Source organism: Sceloporus undulatus, chromosome 8 (genome assembly GCF_019175285.1).
Source record: "Sceloporus undulatus isolate JIND9_A2432 ecotype Alabama chromosome 8, SceUnd_v1.1, whole genome shotgun sequence".
In the NCBI taxonomy this organism is placed as follows: domain Eukaryota; kingdom Metazoa; phylum Chordata; class Lepidosauria; order Squamata; family Phrynosomatidae; genus Sceloporus; species Sceloporus undulatus.
In genome coordinates, this window is record NC_056529.1 from 37,492,797 (window position 1) to 37,510,743 (window position 17,947).

General features: G+C 43.0%; 1 protein-coding gene across 8 annotated transcripts in view; it reads right to left on the reverse strand.

The window, feature by feature from the left end:
- The window catches only part of RBFOX1 (RNA binding fox-1 homolog 1), a 1,322,412-nt gene that overhangs the window by 140,974 nt on the left and 1,163,491 nt on the right, over positions 1–17,947 (reverse strand). For all 8 annotated transcript variants that reach the window (XM_042437945.1, XM_042437936.1, XM_042437943.1 and 5 more), the window contains exon 7: positions 9,437–9,679. In XM_042437945.1, coding sequence (XP_042293879.1) covers positions 9,437–9,679 — 243 coding nt within the window. The remainder of the gene's footprint in view (positions 1–9,436; positions 9,680–17,947) is intronic.

Genomic DNA, 17,947 nt, shown 5'->3' on the forward strand with positions numbered 1-17,947 from the left:
AGGATTCTGCCATGAGGATTGTATAAGTAGATAGATGTATAGATAGATAGACATGAGGGATCTTATGTCAACAACACTTGTATCTAACACTCTCAGGGAAAGGCATTCTGGGAAAGAGTTGCTGCCACCATGGGCTATGCTCAGGATGATCATGTATCCGGAACTGTCAGCTGAGAGCAGCAATCAATTTGCACCAGTCAGGCAGTTTTATGACGGGGTGATGTTTAACAGATACTCTCAATTCCGGTATCCATAGATCTCTCAAGGCAGAAGAGACTATGAACCAAATGGTGCTTTCGTTAGGACTGCTTTGATATAGAACCCCCTCCTCTGTGGCGAAGGGGGGTGAGTTGGGAGGAACGATCTGGGTTGAACAGGAAAAAAGAGTGTGGGCTGGGGTTTTAAAGTGGGGTTTCTCTTTGGAGTTCTTCAGATTCAGCAAAAATGTGATCCAGTGTATTTCTACCTTCTCTACAATAAATTTTTGTTTTACAATAGCTGTTGTTGATGTTTTGATTTAGAATACTCAAGTCTCACAAAGAGATCCATCTTGACAGCTTTTTTAAAGCTGTCTAAGCTGGCAATTTGACGGATCTCGTCTGGCAGACCGTTCCATAGTTTGAGAGCAATTGCAGAGAAGGCCCTCTGGGAGGTAGCAGTTAGTCTGGTTTTTAAAGGCTGCAATAGATTCCTCCCGGAGGACCTGAGGGTGCAGGGCAGATTATATGGAAGCAGGCGATCCTTCAAATAGGTTGGACCCAAGCCATGTAGGGCTTTAAAGGTTATAACCAATACCTTGTACTGTGCCCAGAAACTAATAGGCAGCCAGTGAAGAGATTTTAAGATGGGTGTTATTCGGTCACTCCTAGTTTTTCCGGTGACCAGCCTGGCTGCCATATTTTGCACTAGTTGAAGTTTCCGGACTAGGCACAAGGGTAGCCCCATGTAGAGCGCATTACAGAAATCAAGTCGTGAAGTTACCAGTGAATGTACAACAGTTTCTAGGTCCTTTACTTCCAGGAAAGGGCGCAGCTGGTGTATCAGCCGAAGCTGATAACAGGCGCTCCTGATCGTCGCATTCACCTGATTTCTCATGTGAAGCGACGGATCTAGGAGCACCCCCAGACTGCGAATACAGTCCTTTGTGGAGATTGTGACCCCATCTAGGACTGGAGGTTGCAACCCTATACCTGGTTTGGGGGCCCCTACTGTAAGTACCTCTGTTTGTCTGGATTCAACCTGAGTTTGTTTTTTCTCATCAAGCCCATTACCACTTCAAGACATTGATTGAGGGGAGAAATGCCATTTGTTGTCATAGCTGCTGATCGGGACATGGAGAAATATATTTGTGTTCAAGAGGTTGTGTGCACCAAAAAACCCAGCAATTTTTTGTACAGGAAACCACATTTTCTGCACCAAAACATTATATCAGAAAATAATACGTAGAAAGCGCTGTTTCCAAAATCTGGTTTCTGTGCAAGAAACACACACAAATTTTGAGCAGAACAAGTCCAGAACAATGAACAGTATTTGCAAGCTATGCAAGTTACTCTCAAATATCTAAATAAGGATAGAGCGTGAATAGCTCCAAAACCCCAAGATATCATCGCCTGGGAGAAAAACAACAAGCCCTGCTGCTCCGCACACAAGATTACACTGTGATAAGTGTCATTCCAATTGACAACTTCTTTCTAGCTGCAAACCATCTAGAACCAGGGGCCCAAGGGGGAAAATACATCATTAACTGAGCTACGTCTGGCAGAGTTATCCCTCTTACATTTTGTGAAAAGGGGGAATAATAATGCTAGGTAAGGATCAATTTTCATTAAAGCGTTATAATGCGGAGCCAAGATGTTGGAAGGTCAGGTGCAATTTAAACGATGAATTAGCTTTCATGTCACCAAAGTCCGCTTTGAAAACTCGGGTTTGTTTGTTTAGTGTTAGGCACAGCTTTGGGACAGTTCTCCTATTTTCTCCAACACTGTGTGTTTTGTAAACTGTGCAAGGCATAGGTGTTTAAGCTGCCAAGGAAGAAGTGGAAGTCAGTAACACAACATGCATATGTCATGCGCTATGTAAGGTGCATATACAGGGACCTTCAAATCTTTTCATTTACCATTCAAGGGTGTCTGCTCCCAAATTCGTAATGCTTGGAACCAAATGTGTTTTGGATTTCAAATGTTTTGAGATTTTGGAATATGTGCATATACATCATGAAATATCCTGGAGATGGAACCCAAGTCTAAATGTACAAATCATGCATGTTTTAAGTCTTATATGCAGCTTGAAGGTCATTTTATACATAATATTTTCAATAATGTTGTGCACAATTTTTATTTTTGTGTACATTGAACCATCAGAAAGCAAAGGTGTCACATTTTCAGCCACCCATGTGGACAATTCTAAATTGTGGAGCATTTCCAATTTCAGAATTCCAGATAAAGGAAGTACAGTCCACCCTTCCCTTATGCGGGGGACCCATTCCGGATCCCCTCCCGTAAAGGAAAAAACGTGGATGCTCAAGCCCCATTGAAGTGAATGGGGCCCATGCCCGCGGAGGCGCAGCAGTGGCACATGGGGGCATGCCACGGGAGCGTGAGCCATTGTTTCCTTCCAGTGCACGCCTCCCTCACTTCCATCGCGGCTTCCAGCGCATGCTGGAATCCACGTAAAACACGCCCGCTTATAACACAGGTGCACTGTATCTGTGAATGCTCTGTATCTGTAATTTTTTTCTATCCCTAAGTGAAAAATGACACATTTGCAGCTGAGGATCAGCGTTCTACGCAGGGAGCAGATCAGCTGTTATCGCTGTTAGCCAAGGAAATGAAATGCAACAAAACCAAAAAGGGTGAATTAAGTGAGCAGATGTACAATTAACTTAACTGCATGTCAGCTACAGAACAGTGAATCAGGTCTATACTTGGCGAAGGGTTTCTGTACATGGCGTGCTAGCGGCCCTGATGTGAATACAAATGTGCGTGCGATATGTAACGTGCATTTAGATCCTGGTTTTGAAAATCGTATATCTTGGTGTTGTGGTGAAGCATCTGCAGGCTACAGTTGATAATATGTAATAGCAGCACAAGGTGATTAGAAGTATCTTCGTACCAAACAGATAAACTGTACCAAGGACTGCATAAATAACCAGGTTGTTATATAATATGACTGATATATATTCAAAGTGATTGTAGAAATATAATGAATAGAGATTATGGGCTTTTAATATCTGTCTATTTCAACAAAAACATTCACTCACACACACAAACACTTATAGACAAATTTGGCAGTAAAATGAAGCTACAGTTTTGTTCTAGAGCAGGGGTGGGCAGCCTTTTTGAGCCGGGGGCCGGGTTGCTGTCCCTCAGACAACTGGGGGGCCGAAGCCAAAAAATAAATAATTAACTATTTTAAAAAATTAATATATAAATAAACCAGGACAAATGTAGGACAAAATTTTCAATGGAAGACACTTTTTTTTAAAAAATGGAGGACACGCGAAAAAATTTGCTGACTTTTTAAAAAAGTTTATATATATGCATGTTTTGGGCTTCTTCTAGACAATTGCCCCCCCAAAGGCCCCGGTGGCAATCAGCGGCAGGACCGGGCTGGGGCCGGTCCCAAGGCCTCGCCGGGCCGCATCCGGCCTGCGGGCCGCAGGTTGCCTACCCCTGTTCTAGAGGGATGAGTGGAGAGAAGGATGCTTTCTTTTAGAGTGGAACTGCAGTCCCAGAACACTATCAGAGTGCACTTCTTTTCTAAAACAAGGTGTGTGGCTCCTTGTACATCTTGTTTACACACAAAAAGATGTGTTTTTTCCCTCCACCTTTGAAGGTAGGTGTTCAAGGGAGGTTTGTGGCCCATGGGCCTCCACACAAGATCAGGTTGCATGGCCAGACTCTGCGCCAAGTGGATTCCCACGTTCCCTTGTTTTCTTTCCCAAAATGGTTACTTCATTTCATGCCACTCTCCATGGCAGAGATTGTCAACAGTGGCAGAAGGTGTATTTCAAGTTTTCAGATGAGTTAGGTTTCTCATATTTTCTTTGGAACTACCCAGAACAAATTCCAGATCTAAAACACTTCTGGTCCTAAGCATTTTGGGCAAGGGAGACTCGACCTGTACATTTCTCTCTCTCATTCTTTCTTTCTTCATGGGTCTGCCACAGAATATATTCGGAGGGGGCAAAATGATGGAGCCCATGGAAATGATTATGGCATGGCACAGATATGCCCAATCATATGATACACCATGCGATGTGCGATTGGCTTTAATACCTCTGAAAGTCTTCAAACAGAGGTTGGATGAGCATCTTTCAGGAATGCTTTGGCTGTGTACGCCTGCATGACAAGAGGCTGGATTGGATGGCCTTCCGACTCTATGACTCTATACTATTAAGGCATCCCTTCCCTTGAAAATTTCTTGTAACAGCATAACAAATAGACTCACATATTTAGCAAATAACAACGCTATGCCTGGCATGTGCTGTGATGAGAATACTGAGTGCAGTTGGCCAAGAACCCAGATGAAAAGGTCAACATTATTTGTAGAACAAGCATTGTCAAAGATCAACCATGCCAATTTGCATCCTCCGCTACTAGCACTTGATGTATGATCACTGTTCCTTGTACACACTGCAAATTCAACATACTCGTTTCTTAGGGCTTTATTCTGTACCCATTTTGGTACATTAATTTTTGCAGGTTGCAAACACTCAACAGCAGCTGGTGGCTTTCACATCAACGGCTGCTCAATCTGCTCCAGTTTTCAGACTGAACTTGTAAGGAGCTATCCAAGCTGATGAACTGGGTCCCGCAAATACGTTCAGCACCTTGGATAGGGATGTTCATATCTACAATAAACCCCAGAGTGGATTCACCAATCCTTGGACGTGGAGCCTATCAGCTGTTACTGCAAATAATTGCAAATTCACTTAGATTAGATTTCTTACTGCGTAGGGAATCATACCTCATGAGTCCCGTTCTCACTGCAATCCCACTTGTCAATGAAAATGGAATTGTACCTATTTGTAAAATAGCCATTATCACAAATCTTTGCAATCACGCAACCGGGGCTACTCCCGCCATCACACTCTCTTCCTTTCTGACTCCCCCTTAACCCTACTTCCCTGTCTTTGGGGTTTTTTGTTTTTATTTTTCCTTTATAATGCCATTTCAGAGTATGACTGCCAATACCACAACTACATCAGCAATGACCTTTATCACCTGGGGACATGTGTGACTGTGAGCTCATTGATGGCTTTCCCCTGTCAATGAAAAGGGATGTCCTAACTGTGCTTCGAGGACACAGCAGCTACAGGTCAGAAATGGCGTCATGCGATAAGTATTGCCAGCACCACTTTTCCCCCAGTCTAATCACAGTTTGAAAGCTACATGTAGTAATCTCCTAGAAAACTACAAAAATTCAGCTATCACTAATAATAGGCCAGGTCTAAAGAAATATTAACATAAGGAGGAAACAACAACAACAACAACCCTTCCACCAGTCTTCCACAGATGCTTGAGAAGAGTTATTGTGGGGCCATTAGCTGTTTCCATGCTTCTGCTTTGTAAGATTCAAAAGCATGGGAAAGTTAGGTCATATCAATATGCAAAGGGATCTTGTAGCATCTTCGAGGCTCACCGTTTGTAGTTAAGCTTTCGTAGACTGGATCTATGTCATCATGCATGTGATGAAGCGCATCCCGTCTATGAAAACCATGTTACCAACTTCTTTCTCTCTGTTGCAAAGGTGCTAGAAAGGGTTCCATAGGATGGGACATAGCCATTTAAGAGGAATAAGAGTGCTATAATTGTTTATTGTTAATGGAATCCCAGTCCAACATTCAAACTGCTACATCATGCTCCGGTCTTGTAATTTATACTTATTGATTTTTCTAATTACAAGGCTGGTCTCTGACTATAATAAAGTTATGAATGTATGTGAAAGTGGAATATCGTCTTTGGATTTAGTTTCTCATGTGATTTTCTAATGCAACGTTTCAATAATAATTAAAAAATTCTACAAGCAGAAGACAATTTTGGGAGGTAGCTGAGTGACTTTAGCCCTAATCCAACTTATTTTTTATTATGGTATTGGTTGAATTGTTTTCCAGACATGACTCCATTAATGGAGCCCAATGCCAAGATTCCCAAGGGACACCATAGATCATCGGCTCCCAAAAGCTAAAAATAACCAAGTGAATCAATATACATAATCTGAATAGGAAATGGATTGAAACAAGTGAACTGCAACAATAAAATAAAAAGTGGATGCTACAGTGGTTTGTATCTGCAATGGAGATTCCTCAATGGCTAGGTAAGAATGTACAGGAGACACACATACACATGCATGCACACATCCATGTTCATAGAATCATAGAATCATAGAATCATAGAGTTGGAAGAGACCACAAGGGCCATCCAGTCCAACCCCATTCTGCCATGCAGAAAATCTCACTCAAAGCATCCCCATAGATAGATGTTCATCCAGCCTCTGCTTAAAGACCTCCAAAGAAGGAGACTCCACTACAGTCTCCAAGGAAGGAGTGTGTTCCACTGTCGGACAGCCCTTACTCTCAGGAAGTTCTTCCTAATGTTGAGGTGGAATCTCTTTTCCTGTAGCTTGCATCCATTGCATCCATTGCTCTGGGTCCTAATCTCTGGAGCAGCAGAAAACAAGCTTGCTCCCTCCTCAATATGACATCCCTTCAAATATTTAAACAGGGCTATCATATCACCTTTTAACTTCCTCTTTTCCAGGCTAAACATCCCCAGCTCCCTAAGTCGTTCCTCATAGGGCATGGCTTCCAGACCCTTCACCATTTTAGTCGCTCTCCTTTGGACACTCCCGAGTTTATCCACATCCTTTTTAAATTGTGGTGCCCAGAACTGGACACAATATTCCAGGTGAAGCCTGACCAAAGCAGAATAGAGTGGTTCTATTACTTCCCTTGATCTAGACACTATACTTTTATTGATGCAGCCTAAAATTGTATTGGCCTTTTTAGCTGCTGCGTCGCACTGTTGACTCATGTTCAGTTTGTGGTCTACTTGGATTCCCAGATCCCTTTCACATGTTTCATTCAGCCAGGTGTCGCCCATCCTATATCTGTGCATTTCATTTTTCCACCCTAAGTGTAGTACCTTACATTTCTCCGTGTTGAATTTCATTTTGTTAGCTTTGGCCCAGCTTTCTAGTCTATTCAGGTCATTTTGAATCTTGATCCTGTCCTCTGGGGTATTAGCTACTCCTCCTAATTTGGTGTCATCTGCAAATTTGATAAGTATGCCCCCAATTCTGTCCTCCAAGTCATTGATAAAGATGTTGAATAGCCCTGGGCCCAGGACAGAGCCCTGTGGGACCCCACTGGTCACTTCTCTCCAGGATCAAAAGGAGCCATGGCTGACCATTCTTTGGGTTCGGCCAGTCAACCAATTACAAATCCATGTAACAGTTGCCTTATCTAGCTCACATTTTAAAAGCTTGATTGCAAGAATGTCATGGGGAACTTTGTCAAAGGCCTCACGTTCCACTGATTCCTTCTGTAATATTTTCAGGATTTCATGGATGATATAAATCTTGTATTGCAGAAACTCCAGATTCTTCATAAAATCAATCACCTTGGTAGATAATTCATCACACAAGAGGAAATTGTTACTGTACACTATTTGATACCTGGATACTTATCCCTTTCAGCTCACATCAGTTTTGGAATAAAACTCTGTGCAAATCTTTTAAGGTTTTAAGGTAAGAATGAGCTTGGCATTCAAAAGTGGAAGCACCATTGAAATGAATTTTCACAGAACCCACAACTCCAGAAACAATTCTTAATGTAGGACTGCAGAGATGGTATGTCTGGCAAACTCTGCGCTGAGACGTTGGCATATGTGCCCATAGAGAGGGCTCTGAGTGCCACCTCCAGCACGTGTGCCATAGGTTTGCCATCACTGTGGTGATGTAGATGCAACTGTGAGTGAGGGGCAGAAGCAGAGGGTTCATAAGTCCCAATTGCCCCATTGGCATCCTCTTTCCCACCAATGCTTGGCCTACTTCTGTGTCTCTGATGCAGTGTGGGTTTCATCTGGTTGCCTTCAGGAGTCAGGTAGATTTCCCCATTTTCAATGTGGTTTTTCATCTATCCTACACTCTATCGGACAATAGGCCTCAACAGTGCCATTAAATATTTGGTCAGCTGTAAATAATGAGGTGAGAAATCAGGATTTCTAGTGAACACCATTGGCACTGATTTATTTAACATGATTGAATTTTAAAGAAGATAAACTAAAAGGTTGTTGCTGATTTCAGAAGGTTTGGCTGCAAACAGGAGGACTGTGAAGAAAGCCATCTTCCCAAGCTCCCCATCAGAGCTAGTTATCAACACACACAAAAAATGAGGGCTCCATATGTTGAGAAATCTGAGAGCAAAAGAATTTGGCTTAATTCTAGCAGCCCCAATGTTGACATATCTAGTAAGTACACAGTAATGCAGAATAATTTCTTCCTCAAGGGAGCAGGCTGCCCTCTGCATATCCATTCTGAGGGAAACAAAGAGCCATGGTTGGCTACCTTCTGCTTTTTACTTCTGCTTCATCTGCTTGCCATTCTAGATTCCTAGGCCTTTCAGCCATTTCCTAGTGCATTGCTCCACTTCTGATTTTTCTATTAGGAATTTCTAAAAGCCAGTTTAACGGCCGCGGAGAGACAGAAACACAGTTGTATTGAGCTCTGTGTCCCCTTGAGGTCCACTTGCCTGCCATTTCTTGACCAGCTTCAAAGAGCTTCTCCAAAGAATCATAAAACTGTAGAGTTGGAAGGGATCCCAAAGGCCAACTTACTATCATTGCAGGAATTAATCACTAAAAGTACCCCTTAGAGGTGGCCATCTAACCTCTGTGGGCCAGATAAAATGGCCCCAGTTCCTATGCTGAGCAGACAAAGTAAATGTCAGAGTTTGCAAAAGTTACTTTTTTGGACTCTGATGCTCATGCTGGCTGGATGAGTCTGAAACATGTCATCGATCCCCTCCTGCCCCAAAGCTTTGGATATGGCTTTGATATGGCTTATCAAAGTCCTGTCTTTCCAAATCCAAACAAAGTCACAAATCAAAACATAAAATGGAGAGGCAAAAAAAAAATCCCCAGGAAACTTTAGAAATCCCCTATTGGATTCAAAATTCCCTTTATAGTATTTGTAATTGGGAATGTTAGTAAAAGACATACATTATAACGGATCGATATTATTTTACCAACCCCCAACAGCAATGCAGTTGAAACTAGTCCCCTTCAATGTGAGCTGGGCTGACATGGAAGCAATGCTTTTGGAAAGGCAGGAGGTCCTTAGTCCAGAAGGGTGCTAAAACATTTAGGATCTTTTGCATCATTATCGTTTGCACCCTAGAATAACAAACAACCCACCATCAGGAAACACTACTTACTGTGGCTGTGCCTGAGACAGTTTGTGCATTTGTGTCGCTTGTGTTTGGTTCGGAGTGCGTCTGAGCAGGCGGGTACATATTTAATGTGTGCTCTGGAACTGTGGTTTGGCCTGTGTAGTCTGGAGTCGGGTGGGGATGGGGGGCGGTGTATTCTGCGGGGATGCCGTTCTGAGGAGGAGCAAACTGGGCCGAGGCGTAAGGCTGTGCCATTGTGTCAGGAGGTGCTGTCGCTTCCTGGTTACCCTGGAAAATGGACAGAGCAAAGAACAAGACAGTGGGTAAGTTCAGATCATTTGCCTTACAAAAGTGATGTCAGCCAACACATTCTGTCCACAACATATACATCTTAAGTACACCTTACTTCAATGGTTCTCAACCTTCCTAAGACCCTTTAATACAGTTTCTCACATTGTGGTGACCCCCCCCCCCAGATAGAGGAGTGGTGTCTCGGTTCCGAAGACCATCAGAAATATGTGTTTTCCAATGGTCTTAGGCAACCCCTGTGAAAGGGTTGTTTGGCCCCCAAAGGGGTCATGACCCACAGGTTGAGAACTGCTGGATTATTTGAAAGGCCATATTCCCCCTTATGAACTTGTCCATATTTGAAGATCTGCTGAGGAGGCCCGCTTCTCCATCTCTTGTAGGTCTCTCTGGTGGGAACACTGGAGAGCACCTTGTCAGTGGCTGCTCCCAAGCTTTGGGGCTCCCTTCTCATAGAAGTTAGACCACCTTTCCTACTTTCTTAACGTAAACTGGTGAAGTCCTTTCTCTCCCTACTTTCTTTCCATAAACAGGTGAAGACTTTTCTGTTTCATCTAGCCTTTGAGGACTGACTGTTTAGGAAGGATAGGCCTTGTACAATCCGATTAACATTCCTTCTGTTATTTTGTTGCTGTTGTTGTTGTTTTAAAAATCATGTTTTGAACTGGTTTTAGTTGGTTGATAGTTTAATCCCTTTTTAACGTTTGCATTTTCTGACTTTTTAATGATGTTTTATTTAATCTGTTGGAAGTCACTTTGAGTCCCTAACTAGCAGGATATGAATAAATATTATAAATATAACAGCAGCAACATAACATCACTGGTGTCCCTGCAAGGACCTTGCTCGGCTCTGCTTTTAACAATGGAGCAGATCCTACAACATGCTTGAGTAATGCAAATCTGCACTCACATAAACATAGTGGTTCTTCTACACTGCCCTTCTGCTATATTGCAATACAACCACTTGCCATTGGTTGTACTGTGCCTGTTTATAGACTCATTGTCCAATGAGGAATGAGCAATGACAATATCCATAATCTCAGTAATTCAAATGATACCCTGACAAATAGTTACATATTATCCAAGAATGCACAATTGCAAGTGAACTGGTTACATCTGCAGAATGTTTGCATACATGTCCATGAACTACATACCTGGGTTGTACGACAGTCAAAAAAAAGCACAACCATATTTGTAAAAGAATTTATGCAAGTGTATGACATCAACAGGATTCCAGCCATAATTTAGATCCAAACTATGGTACTCCCAAACTGCTTTTAAAAGCTGTTGTCCTTAGATTTAGTAAGGTCTTTGGAAATGAATGGAATAACAGGGCAAGGTAAGCCTTATCTCTGAGAGCTTTCATATGAGGGCAGGGAACCGTCTAATTAAAAGATCGTATATACAGTGCTGTGTAAATTTACAGCGCTATATAAATAAAGCTTAATAATAATAATAATAATAATAATAATAATAATATGTGTGATTTCAGCCTATCCAAAAACCTTTTGGGCTCATGCTTTCAGAGTGGATACAGAGGGTGGAGGGAGCAACTTTGTTCCTATTCCTGACTATTTTATTTCTTTCTTTTGACCAATTCCTTCCCATTGAAATCAGTATAGATTATGAGCTGAAGTGCCTAGAAACTAGGAAACCTGTGTATCCAAAGTCTACAATTCTGTTGGTGACTTACAGCATATAATTCACCGTATGATTCAAAGTTATGCACACGGATGTCTCTTTTGGATGGAGGGCAAGAGGCTATTCATTGCCTTCCATCCAACCCATACCCCTGCAGCTGATGAGCCCCATAGGGGCCATGGTTGCAGATACTACACATCCTGGAAAGGGGCAGGGGATGAAGGTGAATAAGCAGCAGAGACTAACTCCTTTCCCCATTGCAGCGTTTTAGGATAAAATAGAAAGAGAAATTGGAAAGTAACCTTGCTTCTCTTCCCTCTGTCAAGGGTGCTGCAGTGGGGATGATAGTCTTTACTGCTCATTTGCCTCTTTCCCTCTCCTCTACCATTTAAGAGCGGTAGCAGTGCTCCATTGGAGTGAGGTGGGATTATCAGCTATGGGGAGGGGAGAGATAAGCATAGATACACACACACAACACCATGCACACTGGACACCAGGGTTTGATTGCCAGCTTGGCTGTGAAATCATTAGGTGACCTTGGGCAAGTCACACTGTCTCAGCCTCAGGGGAAAGCAATAGTGAGCCTCTTGTTAACAAATCTTGGCAAGAAAATCTGTTTGCCTTAGAGTTGCCATATGTCGGAAATGACTCGAGAGCACACAACAACAACAGCAACAACAAGCACATTGACAAATACGCACACACAAATACACACAAGTGCACACAAACATATACCAGCATAACTTCCACTGCTGCCTATTTTGACACAGCTGCTATTGATGCTCTGGAGACTATCCTTCACTTCACGTAAAACATTCAGGGGTAGCTGTGTTGGCCATTTAACAAATGCAAACAAACATCCATCAGTGATACCTTTGTTGGCCAACCGAAATGCGCAATATACTTGCTGCAAGCTTGCAACAAGTATATTGTGCATTTCGGTTGACCAGTAAAGGTATCACTGATTTGTGCTTTTTCATTAGAATGACATGCTCTGAGCATTAAATTAGCTTGATAACCACCAGACCACACCCATGTGACACCTCTGGAGCCATCCATGGTCTCATGTTCTGGCCATGCAATCCCAAGGCCAAGGATGCTCCTAACTTGGCAACCCTAGACAACACACATTAAAATCTTCCTTGAACTCCTGACTCCATTGACTGAGATGCAGAGTCAGAGACCCATCCTTTGAGTTCCAAATTGTTCCCTGCCAAAAGAATCCTTGAAAGCGTGGTGCCCTCTGGATACCTTGGTCCACTGGTGGCCATGCTGGGGATGATGGGAATTATAGGCCACATCTGGAGTACATCAGGGTGGAGAGGCTGCTGTCAAATAAGGGCCCGAACAGACAGGCCAAAATAAAGCTGTTTCTGGTCACTTTGGAGGTATGCTGTTTATATGACACATGCATCTTAAGAGGTTAGAAGCTGCGCTAAAGTCCTTAGGACTGGAGCATGGCTTTGGCTTCTGGCCTCTTAGGATGCATGCATCATTTAAACAGCATGCCTCCAAAGTGACCGGAAGCAGCTTTATTTTGGCCTGTCTGTTCAGGCCCTAAAAAAGCACAATCCTTTTAAAGCACTGACAGAAAAGTGGGTTGTGCAACCAAATGGGCAAGCCAGCATGGCATAGTTGTTTAAGGGTTGGACTATGAATCTGGAGACCAGGGTTCAAATCCCTGCTCAGCCATGAAACCCATTGGGTGAGCTTGGGCAAGTTACAGTCTCTCAGCCTCAGAAAGATGGCAATAGCAAACCTATTTGGAACAAACCCCAGGATAGGTTCGTCTTAGGGTTGCCATGGTCAAAAATGACTTGGAGACACACCACAACAAATAACCACAATCACATGGGCATGTTATTTAGCAAGACATTGCAGCTACCTAGGCTCCCAGTATGCCCAGAAATCAAACATAACTAGAATGTTTTTTGGGGGGAACAATCATAAGAGAGTATGGAAATGTCAAGAGTTTCAAATGAAATGAAAAAACAGTAGAGAGGTGACGGAAATGAAAGAGACGGGGAATTTAATGTCCAGGTGCAATTTGTTCTAACGAGTTTTATGCTACCTTGAGCTCTAAAACAGATGTCATAGAGACCCCCACTGTTTCTCATTAACAATGACAGTCCTTTCACAAGCTCAGAATTAATATGCGCAGCATTTACTCTTCGTGCTAATTACAGCTAATATTTAATTAAGAGCAGTGAGCTTTGGTAAGATTTCTTACTGATGGCTTCAAACTTGGTTCACTTCAAAGAAGACATGAAGAAGGCTCCCGTCAAGGAATGACATGCCACCCTATCTGTGTGTGTGTGTGCATGCATGTGTGTATGTGTGTGTTTACATGGACATGTGAGTGATCATCTTCATCACATCATCATCGTCATCGTCATCGTCATCATCATTGTCATCATCATCTCCATTTCACATCTACTGTTGATCATCACTATTTAGAACCAGTGTGGTATAGTGGTTGGAGTGTTGGACTACGACTCTGGAGACCACGGTTCGATTCCCAGCCTGGCCATGGAAAACCACTGGGTGACCTTGGCCAAGTCACACTCTCTCAGCCTCAGAAGAAGGCAATGGCAAACCTCTTCTGAGCACATCTTGCCAAGAAAACCCCATGATAGGTTTGCCTTAGGGTCGCCATAAGTCAGAAATGACTTGGAGACACACAATAACAACAGCAATGATAATTTCGGCTCAGTTTCACTTTGGTAATCAAAGGCCCCATATAGACTGCCAAAATAAAGCTGCTTCGGGTCATTTTGGAGGTATGCTGTTTAATTGATACATGCGTCCTAAGAGTCCAGAAGCTGCGCCAAACCTGCACTCCAGTCCTTAGTGGTTTCCAGAATCTTAGAATGCATGCATCATTTAAACAGCCTATCTCCAAAGTGACCCGAAGCAGCTAAATTTTGTTCTGTCTGTATGGGGCCATCGTCACAAGGGAAAATATAGGGTAATAATAATAATAATAATAGGATTTATTTATATGCCGCTCAGTCACTGGGAATCCGGGTGGCTTACAACAGAGGGGATAATAGACGGTTCTCTGCCCTCAGGCTTACAATCTAAAAGACACGACACAAAAGGAGAAGGGAATGGTGAGGGGGGGGGGAGGGGATCAGGTCCAGCATTCTTCTCTCCCTCTGAGGCCTGGACCAAGCCAGATGGATCGGAGGGAGGGCTCTTCTTCTTCAGGCTAGCCCTGATGGAGCTGGGCCAGCCTATTCTCTCCCTCACAAGGATGACAGTTATGGAGGGAGGGTGCTCTATCTAGGTTGGAACTGAAGGAAGAAAAAGGCACCCTTCAGCCATTGGTGCAGTGGTTAAATGCCTGTACTGCAGCCTACACACTTACAAAGCACAAGGTTGTGAGTTCAATCCCAGCCAGGGGCTCTGGGTTGACTCAGCCTGGCATCCTCCCATAGATCGCTAAAATGAGTACCCAGCTTGTTGGGGGCAATTAGCTTACAGTTGTAAACTGCTTAGAGACTACTTAGGTGGTATTAAGTGGTCTATAAGTGAAGCTGCTATTGCTATTGCTATCATGCTGTGGCTGCTTACACATCTCAGAGGAAGAAGGTATAGCCTGATGCCAAAGCCAAGGTCAGCTCCTTTTGCGATGCATGTGCTCAGAATTGTTTCTTACACATTTCACCCAAGGTTTTCTTCTGGGGGTTCCATAATCTCATAAAAGGCAAACGCATAATGCTGCGTAGGGAAAAGAAATAAGGATATACTCCCAGACGGTGTATACTCTCATTTCACTTCCCCTTAAAGCTGACCCCAGCTGCATCTTCCTCCTCCAAGGTTGTCTTAGCCCTTCCTTCTGCATTGACAGTGCTCCAAAACACACTGCAGAAATAAACCAGTTTGAGACCTCTTTAATTCCCTCAGTGTTAGGGAATCCTGGGGACTAGTTTTGTGAGATATGTGGACTTCGTTGTCAGAGAGCTCCGGTGCCACAATAAAGCACAATTCCAAGGATTTCCTAGTACTGAGCCAGGGCAGTTAAAGCGGTCTCAAACTGGATTATTTCTGCAGTGTGTTTCAGACCAGTCTTCCTAGGTCTTGATCATTTCCTAGTGAAGGAAGTCTTTAGAAGATGGTTTGTGAGAAGGGTAGAAAATACCCATTCCTGCACCCTGTCCGAAAACAGAAACATACACTGGCATGCAGGACTTGCATTTTTAAATATGGGAATGGGAAAACTGCCCAGACATTGCTTTCTTTTGCAAATTGTTTTCTTTTTTCCCCAACCAAATCTACTGTTTTGGATATTTTGTACATAAGATTTCCACCTCCAATTTAAATCCTGCCAACATGAGCCTTTTATTTTTTTCCTCTCAAATATAATTAAGAAAGTGTGTGAGAAGTGTCAAAACATAAGTAGGCACCCATCGTCTGTTTGCACACAAAGCTAAGCAGGGAGAAAATGTTAACTTGTGTGTCATGTTTGTTTTTTAAGCACACATTTGCAGAAGGGAACGGTACTCATTCTTTGCTTGCTGGTGGGAGAGGGGCAGGGAGATGGGAATAAAGAAGCCCATCTTCTTTTTCTTTAGCATCCTCTCATTTGAAAAGCCTGGCTTGATCCTTTGTTGTTTGCTTTTTTATTCTATTTTGGTTGCTCTCCTTCCTTGTGTTCGGCTCTTTGGCAGGAGATATGTCACAGTCTCCAAGAAAGCTGTTTTCATACTGTAGTTAAATGAGCCAAACTGTGTCGTCTCCTCGGGGCATGGAAACAAAGAAGAAATATGCAAAAATGCGGGGAGAATCCTCCTTCCCTTTCACTAAAAATACACTGTTAACCTGTTGTTTGGAGGAATTGCTTTGTTATAACACATCAAGCATAGCAGAGGGTCATAATCTTGCCTTTTGAGGCTGCATCTGCACTGTGGAAATAATCCAATTTGACACCACTTTGACTGCTGCGGCCCAAAGGGTGCTCAACAATGGCTCTTTTTCCTCCTGGAGGGAAGTGACCAGTGGGGTCCCACAGGGCTCTGTCCTGGGCCCAGTGTTATTCAACATCTTTATCAATGACCTGGATGACAGAATTGGGAGCACGCTTATCAAATTTGCAGATGACACCAAATTAGGAGGAATAGTTAATACTCCAGAGGACAGGACCAACATTCAAAATGATCTGAATAGACTAGAAAGCTGGGCCAAAGCTAACAAAATGAAATTCAACACAGAGAAATGTAAGGTACTGCACTTAGGGCATAAAAATGAAATGCACAGATATAGGATGGGAGACACATTGCTGAATGAAAGTACATGTGAAAGAGATCTTGGAGTCCAAGTAGACCATAAGTTGAACATGAGTCAACAGTGTGATGTGGCAGCTAAAAAGGCCAATGCAATTCTAGGCTGCATCAATAAAAGTATAGTGTCTAGATCAAGAGAAGTAATAGTGCCACTGTATTCTGCTCTGGTCAGGCCCCACCTGGAATAATATTGTGTCCAGTTCTGGGCACCACAATTCAGAAAGGACATTGAGAAACTGGAGCGTGTCCGGAGGAGGGCGACTAAAACGGTGAAAGGTCTGTAAACCATGCCCTATGAGGAACGACTCAGGGAGCGGGGGATGTTCAGCCTGGAGAAGAGAAGGTTAAGAAGTGATATGATAGCCCTGTTTAAATATTTGAAAGGATGTCACATTGAGGAGGGAGCAAGCTTGTTTTCTGCTGCTCCAGAGAACAGGACCCGGAACAATGGATGCAAGCTACAGGAAAAGAGATTCCACCTGAACATTAGGAAGAACTTCCTGACAGTAAGGGCTGTTCGACAGTGGAACAAACTCCCCCGGAGTGTAGTGGAGTCTCCTTCCTTGGAGGTCTTTAAGCAGAGGCTAGATGGCCATCTGTTGGGGATGCTTTGATTTGGATTTCCTGCATGGCAGGGGGTTGGACTGGATGGCCCTTGTGGTCTCTTCCAACTCTATGATTCTATGATTCTATGATTCAATGGAGTTTATCAAACAGGAGGAATTTCTCTTAAATTCGAATGAAAAGAAAGTGGGGTCAGTACGCATTCACTTAAAGTCGCTAGTTTCGTGCAATTACACGAATACGCATTGCATTCGAACTGGCTCCTCATTGCCCGAATTTGTGTGTAGTGGGTTATCACGCAATAACATGAAACCCCATGATTGCATTCAGATTGCCATCGGATTATACTTCCAATTCCCCTTGTCTGATAAACTCCAATGCTATGCATTTCTGGGATTTGTAATTGTAGCCCTGTAAAAAATACTACTGTACTATTTCTGCTGTGTAGACGAAGCCTTGGAAAAATTTTCATGCACCGGCAACCCATGAAATTTGGAGAAATCCATGATTTGCTAATGCTCTTCTCAGTCTAAGCAAGAAATAATTGTAATAATTTTCTTCCCACTACAAAAAATAGTTTCAGAAATAACCTATTCACAATGGTTTTCCAAACTATGGTTTTCAAAAACTGTTTATGGTTTGCATGGTTCCCAAAAACTATTCACAACTTGGGACTTATCCACCACAAAATTTGCACGTGGCATTTCGGGGCAGAAAAGTATCTTTTCTGTGGGGGGAAAATGCTTTTTCTGTGTAGAAA